The sequence below is a fragment of the Thermobia domestica genome, chromosome 9, assembly GCF_964235325.1.
Source record: "Thermobia domestica chromosome 9, izTheDome1.hap1.1, whole genome shotgun sequence".
Taxonomy (NCBI): Eukaryota; Metazoa; Arthropoda; class Insecta; order Zygentoma; family Lepismatidae; genus Thermobia; species Thermobia domestica.
The window spans coordinates 52,758,067-52,772,829 of record NC_137462.1 but is presented as its reverse complement, the minus strand read 5'-3'; the positions used below and the strand labels follow the sequence as shown (position 1 = coordinate 52,772,829).

The following is a 14,763-nucleotide window of genomic DNA, read 5'->3' as shown; positions in this document are numbered from 1 at the left end:
TCACATGCGTTATATTAGTGAGAAGGTGGTACCCTTGTAAGCTGGAACTTTACCAACATCTTACCGAAGATGATCCAGATCCTCGTTTGGAATCTCCTCAATGGGCCACAGACTAGCTACGACAAAATCCCACTACGATACCAGATTCGCCTCTGAGCATTGATTACTGACTAGGCAAACTTCTACGTATCGGCTGAGACTATCAAATAGAACGTGCCGTACTGGTCGGATAGTATATCGCATTGATTTGATGCACCACAGGTGTTCCCGACAAGGTGAAAGTGTGGTATGGCCTGGCGTGTGACGAACTACGTTGTGGGTTCACTTTTTATCAGTCCCTAACGGCGCATGCTATCTTGTCATGACTGATATTTGAGGATGGGTCATTCCTTAAGTTTTCCAGCACGATGGCATCTCCTCCATTACCATACATGTGTCTGTGACTACCAGGATCAGCTTCCTAATGCGTGGATTGATCGCCAAGGTGCTGTGAGGTGGCCTCCTCGTTACCCTGGCTTGGTCTCACTGTACTACTGCCTGTGGAGCCATGTGAAGTCTCTTCTGTATGCAGTGAACATTACAGATGTTCAGCATCTCAAGGAACAATCTTGGACACATATTCCAATTACAGCCGACATTTTGTACAAGGTTTTGCGTGGCTAGGAACTTAGAATGCATCTGACAATTGACCGGAATGGGGAACACATTGGACACGTCCGGTACAAGGAGCGATCGTTGTCGTATGATTAACCGCTGGTCTCAGACAATTCAAATATTAATAGTACCATTGAGTGTAATAATCATTATTTGTTTTCATGTTTAACACGGATATGAAATAAAAAAAAGCAAATCATTTATATATATATATATATATATATATATATATATATATATATATATATATATATATATATATATATATAATACGGTGTGCATGCCGAAAGCTTTGAAATACTCATTGGAAAATCAATTTATTTCCAGAAAATATTTCAGAATTTTCTGAAATAGTTCCCGCAAATATCAATATCCTTTTATATTCTTAAAAGCCACGAGTCAAACATTTTAAAAAAATATTTTCTTTGGAATACCATAAATTTCATTATTATACGCTGCGCTAGTCTCTTCACTTGTTTGAAAAAGGCGTCCTCAAAACTTTTTCTTGAGTTTTGGGAAGAAGCCAAAGTCACATGGAGTTAAATCGAGAATAAGCTGGTGCGGTAGAATACGGACTCCATCTTCCAGTAGAAACTCCAAAGTTTTAGTAGCTGTGTGTGGCCGTGCATTGTCGTGATGAAAGTGAGATAGTGGAGACTCTCGGTGAAGAGATCTTCCAAGCTTCAAAGACACTCTGTAGGCAATAAGTAACGTACCATTCTATTGTTACTATACGTTGATCACCTAACTGTATAGTTGCTACATGGCCGATCTTATAGAAAAAAGATGCCATCATAACTTTACTCACGCTCCGTCCTCGTTTAACTTTCGTAGTTTCATTTTGAAAATATCATGCTGTCGACTGCTGTTTTATTCGGGGTCATAGTTGTAAATCCATGTTTTGTCACCCGTGACGATATTATAAACGTCTTTACTTTACCACTGTGAAAATCTTTTAAGCGTATAGCGGCACAACTCTACGTGGTCATCCTTTTGCTCAGGCGTAAGAGCATGTGAGACCCAGCAACTGCAACATATTGGAAAAGCCGAAATAAACTTTTATATGGACTGGCCTGCAGTTGATCCAATATTTAATGTTGACTGAATTCCCCTGTACGTGATATCTCGATCCTCTTTCACAAGTTTTTTTTTTATTGCTGCGACATTTTCATTCGTAACTGCGGCGCTAGGGTGCCCAGAGTGAGGCTCATCTGTCAGACATTGTCGGCCGCGTTTAAATTCTGCAAACCAATTAAAACCGCGTGTAAGCGCAGAATACCCGGGGTTTTCCTCATTCACGCTAGGCAAATGCCGGGATAGTACCTAGCATAATAGTCCCAGGTCGCTTCATTACTTCCCCATTCCTTTCTCCCTCTCCAATTACCCGGAGAATGTGATCGCCATGCGGGCGTCATCCCTCGTACGTGTGACGGGCTAACACGACCATAGGTTCCGAAAGCCCAACAATCTAATTTCTAATCCTAATTCTTTTTTAAATATTGATTTTCAGCTATCCTTCAACATCATAAAATACTTGTTACATGAAATAAAACACCTCATGTTAAATTTATAGTTTCTGACAACTCCTACTTAAAATTCCCAATCTTGACTACTTACTTAATCTTGTTCGAAAGTATCTCATACAACAGTGATTCGTTAACACAGGGATTTAGACGTTGCTGGGATTTGGAAAGTGAGGATTGTGTAACTATGCTAATTATATAAGCATTACTCGCAATTCAAGTTGTTAGCTTTTACAAATCTTCATCTCATAGGCTGCTCCGCTTCCAACTGACACAGTGTCTCATATGAATTTGCCATTTAGCTACTAGTTATAAATTAGCCATTTTGACTATGTTGTAGACAATGTCGTATTCTGTTAATCACTTCAATTAAATTCTAGTTAATTTAATCTCTTAGTAATTACTCTTGTTGAACATAATCCCTTTCACACACACACATACTGTTTAACACCTGCTATAGGTATTTAAAACAACTGGCTTATTTGTTTACTCAGGTACCAATAGCCAAATCATTTGATATGAGTGGAAGATAAGCGTGTATATTTTTAGTCCTTTGTTTCAATTTAATTTAGCGATTGCCGTCACAGAGACTTGGTACTTGATTTTGACTTGGTGTAGACTATTTGTAATACTTGTGTTTCTATGATAAATTACTTACAATGTATTAGGTTTCAAATGCAGGATTTTGATTAAGTTCAAACTGACATAACTTGCTTGAAGCTGAACGGAATAATAATCATAATAATAAACGTTTTTCAGTACAGTTCTGTAGACTAAAACAACATTATTTATTCCGTGATATAAAAATCTTTTGTTCTGGAATGGATATTGTCTTCTAAGGTATTGTCATCACTGTATAGATTGTCGAAGGTGTATTTTATATATAGTTGTCGGAAACAATGGAAATCCATGAGTGAAATCGAATTAGAAAGGTGAATAAGTTAGGATTTCCTACCGCAATGCATGCAGCTTCCGCGACATTTACCCACATCAATGTCTCATATGATTGGACCTTTATATTGATCAATTGATCATCGGACATAACCATTGCAGTATCTTTTTATTTTGTTAGTTTCCTGAATACTTCTTGGACGTCTTTGATAAGCTGTAGTGTATCACTGCTGATACGGTGCACCTCAAAAAGTCACCGTAAACTTTTCTCAGTACAGCGTCAGCTTTGTAAAGGTTTCAGGAGTGAGAGGGTGAACCAATCTTTAATACAATGTGTCGATTATCGTACAAGATATCTCTGGTTTTGTGACTCAGTATGGTCGATAAATGGATTGCCTTTGTTGCGTAATAGCAGCTTAAAGCAGAATCTAAACCGCTGACTTCGTGTAGCCAGACCCGTATTTAGGTAAGTGCTATTCTGTGCTCTAGCACAAGACGGCAGAATTTAGCTGGCGGAAAAAAGTTTGGATTTTTTTTCAAGATTTACAATAAAGTAACATTTAAAACTAGCAACCCATAGAGTCAAGCGCAATGGTAAGAAAATATGTCATTGTGTTTAATTCGCTCTAATTGCAGAGTAGTAACTAAATATCTAGCTTATCTGATTATTTTTAGTCATCTCCTACCCCAAGGGGTAAGGATGAACTTGAACATCATGAACACTGATACCGTTAAAATCAACAACCTCGAAAACTAGAATTCAACACTAATATCTGTCGTTTTCGATTCCTTTTAAAATCTCGCCTCCTCCCTGGGGAGTGGAGTATAACCTTGAAGTTGAATTGGATTACAACTGTCACTATTCATCTCAGCGACCCCCAAAACTATGAAATGGACGTTTTTTGATAATTTTTAAATGTCCCATGTTATTCTTATGGGGACTTTGCACCCCCATATCTCAGCTCAAGTGTGACCTGGGGATCTGGAATAGGTCATATGGATCATTTCTCTGAGAGCTTTTAAAAATAAATTAAAACTTCATGTTTCTATCTGTTATTGTTCTTGAGTTGAAAAGTGCTACACACAGCCAGCTTATTGTATTATTAATACAAATGCTATTAAACCATTACTGACGGTGAATAATATAACAATATTATTTTTCTTATCAGTTATCACCAATAATTATTGGTGTCTCACAATGACGTCCACCAATGGATGTAAGCTAATCCCAGCTTCCAAATCACGCCCCTATTAGATCTCTAGTAGGCTTCTCTCTCTTTTTCTGTGGACTTAGGTGTCCCTCCCCTTCCACTTCCTGTGATTAATATTGGTGACAACAATCCCTCCATTGTTCGCTCGGCATTCCGACAAGTGCCACGTGTTTGTGTGCTTCTAGTGCTTTTTGTGCTTGTTAGTCTATATGTTAGTTTACAATACACTTTGAACTGTGATTGTGAAATAGACAAAAGTACGTGTTTATTGTTACTTCCGTGGTAGGGAGGGTGTGTGTGGAATTATTAGAGCACAGGAGCGCACAATATATGAATACGGGGCTGCGTGTAACACTCCTAGTTTCTCCAAATGCTACGCGACAGTTAACATTGAATTCGTAACCATCTGTCGTGTCATCTTCCGCTTATCTATATCAATGATTGGCTTCAACTTATCGTCATTAGCAAAAGTACGATATACTGTATATGCTTTTTCTTATTTTCCACGTCTAAGTATCCGCAGCAGAACTTTTGCAAACATTGTTACACTGTATATTCAATTGCACTTCATTTACCTTGCACTTGAAATAAAATGAACTTTTTCAGTCCTACGATTATGCTTTTTAGACTAAGGGAGACAGATGGTTAAGGCAAGTGAATGATAATGGAAGAATTGGTGGAATGAGAATATGGGAGGAAACGAGAATATTCTGGACCTAATGATGTACACCATAAACTTACTTGACAGGGGATAGAACGATAGATCCTACGAACCAGAGGGAAGCGCTCTGCCACTGAGTCACCGTGCTCCCTATTAATGTTTCGAGCTGTTTGCGGGCCTCTGTGACTGATTTTGAGTTATAACTTAATGAACTAGATTCTTCTCGCGTTCTATTTTCTCAGGACTGCAAATAAACGAAACTACACAGATACTTCCTATGGCATATACAGCCAGCAATTGCAGAATATAAACTTTTAAATGAACATAATACATTTAGAATAGGTGTTTTATGGTTAGAATCATGTGCCAATCTGAAGGTATCCCACATTTTTTGCATTAATTATACAACAAACCAATACACAAAGATACGATGTATATTACAACAGTAAGCCTACAGGAAAATGATCACTTTATAGCGTATTGCGCAAGTCATGTTGGTTTTATTTGTTAGTATCTGTTTTCAATATTGTATCATGTACCAAAATTAAAAAAAAAAAAAAAAAAAAAACAGTTGCATTATAAGGGTGCTAGAAAGAACAGTTGTTTAATGTTTTGTAAATACTAAATAGATTTCTGACATTTCGACATTTCTTCGTTGCCTTTGTAATTTTCTAAAATAAATAAATAAAATAAAAATATTAAGAACTAATGTGTAACAACGGAAGCTAAATTAAGATTAAGATTTAAAAGTAAATTAACTAGGACCCATAAAATAAATGTGTCATCCTTAAATTCGCTTGAAGGGGCTGTGAAAGAAACTGGAAACCTTCTAGTGAAGATAAACTAGTAAATTTCGAACCTGAGACCTTATGACTTCGAAACCAGAATGTTACTCACGTAGACTACCTCTGTATATTTTCGAGAATAGGATAATTGATCAGTTTTTATTGAGTTGAGTTGATTTTGATTTTAACGTCCCTTTCAGCAGCGAAGCTATATGAGACGTGGACCTACAGTACTCATTAACGAGGAATTCGAATCAGATGGACTTCCGTCGGGAATCGAACCTGGCTCTCCCACATCAATAACATTTTATTGTAATAAATACTTCGTTAATGGTTCTAATTTCCATTTAAACTTTATAGCCTTTGATTCTGAATTTTCGGAAGAAGGAAAACATTAGGGTCAATCCATCTGAAGTGGTCCAGAAATTCTGAAAATGGTTGCTCGATTATCTCCGAAAATTATAAAAAATTGAGTGTGACGAACCGTGTGTATGAGAAGGTCAATAACATTATTCACGTTTTCGTATGTACAAGTGTTCCTGAATGGCGACCATCTTTGTTGTCGGTGGAGTGCCAATTTCTGCATTTGCAAGTGTTTCCGAAAACTACAGTGCTCAGTACGTACATATCAGACGTTCACGAAACAGAAACTAATGTTTAAGGGAGAGACTAAGGTACGCAAAGAATATGAACTTTTGCGTCTAAATAAATATGGAGGGTTGCAAACTAATATATGAAATCACCAGAAAAACTAGACAAAATTACACTTTTAAACGGGCTGTATTTTGGAATGGCATAAAATGGGATTCATAATTTTTGTGCTGAATACTATTGCATGTAAAGATTCTGTAGAACTATCCACAGCTATGATATTACTGACACTGTAGATTTATCGGAGGTCCGCAAGTTGAAGTTTGTGATTTTGATGCCATTTTTGGGGCCTAATATCTCAGGAAGGCAAAGTACTAAAAAATGCTGCTTATGCCACAAAGTAATTCTGTATGTGAATAAAGTAGCTGGAAAAATTTAAATATTTGGATATGTTTCATGCTAGATCTCAAAAACTATGCATGATGCAGCAATTAGGTCCGCTTTTGTTTGTATTCAGTTATAAAAAAGCTTGTGAGTGGCCTTTGTTCCACCCTTCTAGCTCCATGATCATTGCCACGTCTATATGATAAGGGTGTTAGCTCCCCCTTGCACCCACGATACCCATCGTCGAACTGGACTGCGGTCACGCAGGTACTTTCTTCGCATTTTTACCATGTCCTCACTTTTTTCTCCATGTAATATAAGTCATGATTTTTTTTTGCAATAGTTTATTCACATCCATAATTACTTTGTGGCATAAGCAGCAATTTTTAGTACTTTGCCTTCCTGAGATATTAGGCTCCAAAAATGGCATCAAAATCACAAACTTCAACTTCGGACCTCCCATAAATGTACGGTGTTAGTAGCATCATAGCTGTAGATATTTCTACAGAATCTTTACATGCAATAGTATTCAGCACAAAACTTATGAACCCTCCACTTTATGCCATTCCAAAATACAACGCGTTTAAAAGTGTAATTTTCTCTAATTTTTCTTGTGATTTCATATATTGGTTTGCAACTCTCCATATTTATTTAAATGTAAAAGTTCATATTTCCCGTGTAACTCAGTCTCTCCTGTAAACATTCGTTTTTCTTTGGTGTTCGTCTGATGTGTACATCCTGAGCAACTGTAGTTTTCATAAACGCTTGCAAATGCAAAAATTGGCACTCCACCGACAACAAAGATGACCGCCATTCAGGAACACTCTACACACAACAACGTGAATGATGTAATTGACCTTCTCATACACAAGGTTCGTCACACTATTTTTTTTTTTTTTTTTAATTTTCGGAGATGGTCGAGCAACCACCTCTGGACCACTTCGTATGGATTGACCCATTAACAAATTGAATAAAACAAAAGTGATTTTTGGCTATCTATAAATTTCTGCTAAGAAAAAGTAAAAAAAGAAAAAAAGAACGTGGGAGAAAATCCGTGTAAAATATAGGAAGAACAAGGCCGTATTCTTGAACTTGTAAGACATAAATAAAATTTCGACATTCTGTTTCTCCTTTTCCCCACTTCAAGAAACGACCTATTCTTGAAGACAGTATGTTCAAACTTTGTCTTTTCGTTTATCTTCAATTGTTACCATTTATCATTCAAATTGTTGTCGCACTTTTTTTCTTATGAAACTCAACGGCGCCACTGTCCTCAGTGAGTGTACGAGAACATTCTTCACCAAGTTCCCTTGGGGTTGAAACTCTTGTTATCTATAGCCTTTGGACCAGACCCTGTCGTTCTAACGGCTGAGCACGCTCCTTCTCTCATGATAAAATGCATAAAGAAGGTAATATGATATTTTACAGTGATTTTCGCCAACATCTCTTGTTTTCGTAAAGTATTTCCCACAAGTTCAAGCAATGTGTACTTTCGTCGTTTTGAACCTGAAAGTAACTACAGTAAAGTTACTATATAACAGGACGTGAAGAAAATATTCCCAAACAAACATAATGGCTAATTTTCTCTTTAAGTTATTGATTCTTCTACTTCACTGTTCAGTTGGTTAATAATTTTGTTCTGTCAATATGTCTATAAAACTTAGCTATAGAATGCAAGTTCTTCTGGAGACGATCAAAGTTTGTTTATTTTTAATCATTTCCTCTTAGAATACACATTTTTCTCTTACAAAAAGTAATCAACACTTGAACATTAACAGCAAGCTGGCTTATCTTGTAGGGTCAAAGCTTAGTTATGCGGAATTTCTCAATGGAGCGAAGGCTTATCAGCTGTCGATCTTTTCTATACTTTCAATTGATTCTATACTTTCTATATATAAATAAAAATGAAATTCACTATGTTCGTGACTTAATAACTCTTGAACGACCCGACCGATCTCCAAATTTTCATTATAGATGAGGTTTGGGCCTTGGATACAGGTCCATATGCACGGGGGGTCTACGGGGGCCGGGCCCCCCTAAATTTTTGCCGCCCTCTAAAATTTTTACGGTAGGCTTGCAAATGAACAATAATATGGTGATAACTATAATAGGATTGGGTCGGGCCCCCCTGACTTCTACCATCCCCCCTACATTTTGGGCTGGCTACCGGCCTGCTGGGATGGTTTTTATCATTTCCCTTTGATGGTACAACTTAGGAGAGGACGAGGGGGAAGATATATAAAAATCATCGAAAATGACTGATATTAGTGTGGAATCCATAGTTTTCGGGATCGCTGAGATGAATAGTGACACTTCCAACGCCGTTTAAATCCAAATTCAGCTCCTCAAATTAAGCAGGGGGAGATATATATATATAAATGATCGAAAATGACCGATATCAGAGAGCGCTTCAGTAGGTCTAATAATAGTAAAAAGTGACTGAGTAACGGAACATATCACTAATTTTTTCTTATTTTAACCCAGTGAAGCGGGTAATCGACGCAAGTTGAAAATAGATGAAATGAACGTTCCAGTTTTATATCCCACTGTTATGCCCTTTAAGTTGAAATATACAAAATTAAAGAAAGTGAATGCTAATGAAATAAATTATGGAGTAAAATTTCGGATGAAAAGAAGAACCCTGAGAAAACCCATGGACAGCATATCGTCTACGATAAATTGACATGGCCGGGCATCGAACCAGAGCCCTCTCGCACCAGAGGTGATCTCTCTACCACTTAGCCACCGTGCCCCAATTTCAGTTGAAGGCAATAACTTTAAAAGATCGGAGTTGCCTTATTATTGTACTCTATATCTTGCTATTTTTTAGAGAACTTGACCTCAGCATAGTCAGTAGGGTCTACATCAATATGAACTTCTAAATAATTCAATTGAGGAACAACTTGAATAACAAAGCATTGATTTGCTTTGTGGAGACAATGATCTTCTTCAAACTCAGTGAATTGGTAAAAAGAGTCGACAATTGAGATTAATTTAATATAGGGGTCATCTTGCTATTTATATGATAGCTTCTGATAACGCTATCTTAGAGATCATGGCAGTTTTCAGTACTTCTCATTGACTACTAAGAGAAGGCCGTCGCATATTGAGAAATCTGCAGTCTTTGTGCAAGGGAGTCACGACAATTTTTTGATTTTTATGCGCTTACGAATGCATATGTCTTCTAATTATAATACATAAATACTTATCAATATTAAGAACGACTTTCCTGATCTTATTACACCTTCATACAGCTCACACTTATTTAAATGAAGTTTCATCGTAACATTTGACCCGTTAACTTTCACTTATAATAAGAGCTCCCTCGTGGCTATATGGTCAGCATACACGTTTTTGGCGCGGGAGATTCGCATTCGACTCCGGTCGGATGTCATGTGGTTTGAATCCGGATGCTCAAAGGGAGGATAAACTCTAACCCAACCGATTTAACTTATAATGTGACTTTCATTTGTAAATGCTTTGAACTGAGATGTAATGATATTCTGTAGTTAAAAAACGATTTTTGAAATAACGATTTTTTAAAAAAATTATGCATAACTTTGAAATGTAAGACATGTTTACCATTTGTGATCCTGTATTTGAAAAATTTATTTAAAAATAGCAGAACAGTTTCTAATTTCAAATGCTTTTAGGTTAAGAAAAGAAAGGTAAATTATAAACGGAAAAACAAACAAGTTCTATCCTAGAAATCAAGGATGTAAAAGAGAAAGGAACGGCCTATATAAGCTTTCAAACAAGGTATTGAATGGGAGATTTTCGGAGATTTTTTTAGCAGATTCACATTGACTGTTCACTAGACTGTGCTTAGTGATAGTCTCAATTACTGTATTCAGAAGGGACAAAATGGCCAAGATACTTCTATTGTAAGTTTACCTTTTATTGTGATCAGTAATATCTTACCCTCCAGATAAAAAAAAAAAACACATCTAAACAGAATGGAAGGTCTCCTGCTAATTAACATTATTGAGACGATAAAATAGATTATACTGTAAATTGTTTCATGGTAAAGGTTATGAATATTTGATTTTCAATAGATTAATAAATTTTGTGGTGGAAGTCATACATTTTCATAAACGGCTCTTCTGAATTTGTATGAGATTAAGAGAAGTAAAAGTAGTTAATGCAAAATATTACCACATTATGGGACACTCTATACTACCTTGGAATTCGTCTCCTCTTCACATTTAAATATGACTTCATTCATTCCATCAAAAGAAATACTTAGTAAATTAATTAAGAGGAACAAACAACATATTTTAAGAATTATATACATCAAATATTTTAAGAAGGTTAAGTCATAAGTTATTTTAAAAGACGAAACAGAGAAACATTTCTAACAGAGGGAGTACGCTGAGGTATCACCTTTAAAACTTCATGTTTTAGTATGTATTTCTGGGATTTACTTGAACTGCTTCCAACCAAGGTATTTGGATAGTAAAAAACTGAGTCACTACAAATATGAACTTGGTAATCCAATAGACTTATGATCGCTTTTGTCGAGCAGCTGATTTTGATTGACAGTCAATCAAATTACAGAGTCAGGCAAAAGTCTGGATACTCCCTTATAAAAGTCGAACAGTGTGAGGAATCATAATGTCGTTTGGTATAGATGTCTATACTTGGGGGCGCAACTTATAGTAGCTATGGATATAGCGGCGGCCATGTTGAAATCCGCCATCTTGGATTTGGGTTAAGTTTTTACTATTCGGAAGGGGTCATGCCACGATATCATTTTACACTGCCTTTTCCTGAGAAATACACTTGTGTAATCCGTTTTGCGATAACTTTATTTGTGTAAGAGTTATGACCTGTTAAAATTTGAGACACTTGTCAGAGTCGGCATTACAGCATATGCTTAATATGACCTCCATTGCGCTGGATACACAATCGGAGTCTTTTTTGCCAGTCCTCCTGCACACGCCGCAGGGTCTGTGGGTCGACAGAAAATTGATTTCAAATGACCCCACAGATAAATGTCAAGAAGTGTGAAATCAGGGGACCGTGGTGGCAATTCCATGGGAACCCTCCTACCTATTCAGTGACCTGGAAACTTTTCATCCAGAAACTGTCTGACCTCAGTAGCATAGTGGGGAGGTGAACCGCCATGTTGGAAGAAAGTTGGGAAATCATCCTGTGGATTCAACGACGTTGGAAACACATAATCATGAGCACGTTAAGATACCTCTCCCCATTCAAGGTTCGATCAATAAACACCGGATCCACGGTTCCTGTGTCTCAAATCCCACACCAAACCATCACTTTTCCACTACCAGCACCTTTAAAGGGATCCAACCACGAGGGGTTTGCATCTGACCTGTAACGGTGATTCTGTTTGTTTACCTCACCTTGCACATGAAAGTTAGTTTCGTTCTGAACAACACCTGTCGTATGAAGTTTGGATTACTGTCGCACTGATCCAGAGTCCATTCTGCAGACTCTAACCGCCGATCAGGGTCATCCTCCGAGAGATGATGTTGCAACTGTAACTTGTACGAATGCCATTGGTGTGTGTGCAACACAACAGGATTGAACGCTGACTGACACCGGATATTGCTGATAACCGGCTCGTACTGCGATGTGGACTTTTCAACCGATGCTACAATTGTTGTTGCAGTCTCCTCGTCAGTGGCTGTTCTTCGACATCCACTGCGTGGCTTGTCTGACATAGAACCTGTTGCACGAAATTTGTCTAATAACTTGGAAAGTGTCATATGTGAAATGTCATTTCTTTCAGTATACCGGGCACTGAGGTCAGCTGCAATCACTCTGGCACTTCGTCCACTACTTATTAACACAATTTCAGTGCGTTCCTCCTGTGTAAGTACCATTGTGGATCACCTGCAACGATAAAGAAAATTTATCACCTCCTTGCAATTTTAAATCTTAAGAGGTCATAATACCTACAGAAATAAAGATATTGCAAAACGGATTGCACAGGCGAATCTCTTAGGAAAAGGAAGTCTAGAATGATATGCGACATGACCCCCTTCCTGTTTGAAAACGTAACCCGGATCCAAGATGAAGGATTTCAAGATGACCGCCGCTGTCGCTATAGCTTCTGTAAGTTGCACTCCCACCTATAGATACTCCATACCAAATGACATTATGATTTCTCACACCGTTCGACTTTTATAGGGGTGTATCCAGACTTTGGCCTCACCCTGTAGTTCATTGTAATTTGCTAATGAAGTCCTACCGAACAGATACAATGCGAATTTTCACTTTAAAAAAAACTATCTTGACAATATTGATTCTCCAAAAGTGAACGTTCCACGGATACAACACCAGATGGAGGTTCAGAGTCCACTTTAATCCCGTCTCATGTCACCTCGATGCTCTGTAGGGACATACATTTCAACCAACTAACCAATTAACATTAGCATGCTGGGCGTTATAAAAATTGCGCCCAAGGGAAACAGTGTGCTATTATTATGGTCAAATAAAGCGAAGGAGCCTCCTTCAACCGCTATAGGGAATCAAAAGTTTCATTATTGGCAACGTTGCAGATTAATTTGAAACCATCATCATTACTCTACGAATCCATCAAACAGCTACATCGATTGTTACGATAATAAGTGGTGCTAGTGTCAAAGTGTGTCAATTTAACTGCCACGTGGAAAGAATCGATGTTTGATGGATTGGGTATATTTACTCTACGGTTCTTTATGTGCGACATAGCCACAGGGTGCAATACGTGTCTATAGACGAGGATACGAAGGGTATACAATTATATGCATTTTTCGGTTTATTTTAGCTTGTTGAATTGTGCTCTGTAATCCGTGAGCACCATCGATATATATAACGTTTGTGTACTTTGAGTGGTCAGGAAGTAAAGGAACATCTCATGAATTCTACAGTGGACTCACACTATAACTCTTACTTCTTTTCTGCAATCCAATAAGTATTTCCAGTTATTATAAACATAGTTGAGAACGGACTCGTAAATTTGCTCCTATCTCAGATAAACCTGGAATAAGTTCCACTAATCCACGCACCAAAACTGAAATATTGGCGTCAGACAGGCGCACACCGAGAATTGTTTGTTGGGAGGAGTCCCAAGTTTCTTTTCTCTGGAGGAGTCCAATACGTCTATGTAGTATTAAACCTGTGTTGTTCTCCATCCGAAAAGACGATAAGTAATTGTTTTCATTATTGCTACCTATATTCGAAAATTTGCTAGAGCTATATTATTTTTATAAGGAAAGGAAGGTGTAAAATCAAATATTCAGGCTACATAAATTGTTTCTCTGTTACAGAAGTATAGTTATGTTAAGAAACTGCTCAAATGTTAGTCGAGTTACGAAAGTATGAGGGGCTCCGGACGCCCGGTGCGTGCGTCCCTGGCGTCAGATACTTACTTCACGAAACCAGAAGAATTTGATCATAGAGAAAAGTATCCGAAGAAGCTGGAGTTCCAAAGTCGTATCCAGAAAGTCTCCGAAATTCGTGAAGGATTCCCATAGTTTGGGTGACTATTTCATTCATTGGGCAAATGCCGGTAAGAAGCAAGAGCTTGGGCGTGCCAAGTATAAACAATTAAACGAAAACAATGTAGCAAACAGTTTTACCTATAGTAGTGATGACCGTAACAGAGTACAAGAGAGCTCCACTGAAGGACCATTGTTGATCGTCTGTTATATTCTTTCCATCGTAGCCTTTCAATTTAGTTGCCATCACGACATTCGTTTCAAATTCTCGAAGCTTCTGGCCAACCTGATGAGTCCAGTTCTCCTTATACAACACGTTCAGACGCTCTGCAAAGAACAAAACAAACAAATTAAATACTTCAGGTGTTTTAATTAATTGTGTACAATATATTTATTTAGCATACAATTTGTAGGACAATACATGATAAACAAAGGAAAAATAAGTTGAAATATTATACTTTCAACCGATTTTTTTCTTCAGTATGCGTATTAAAAATACACTGTGGAATGCAATAAATTAGATAAAAAAAATTCTAGTGTTACGGCTTATGAAGCTTTTAATGGGAGATATGTTGTTAGAACACATGTACTATTTTCCTGTTATTTCTGGATTTA

The 14,763-nt window shown here is 37.4% G+C and overlaps 1 protein-coding gene across 1 annotated transcript in view; it reads right to left on the bottom strand.

The window, feature by feature from the left end:
* The window catches only part of LOC145694640 (potassium channel subfamily K member 18-like), a 34,104-nt gene extending 19,629 nt beyond the window's left edge, over nt 1-14,475 (bottom strand). Inside the window, exon 1 of the mRNA XM_081771054.1 lies at nt 14,290-14,475. Coding sequence (XP_081627180.1) covers nt 14,290-14,395 — 106 coding nt within the window. The 5' untranslated portion in view covers nt 14,396-14,475. The remainder of the gene's footprint in view (nt 1-14,289) is intronic.
* Between the last annotated feature and the right edge of the window lie 288 nt (nt 14,476-14,763).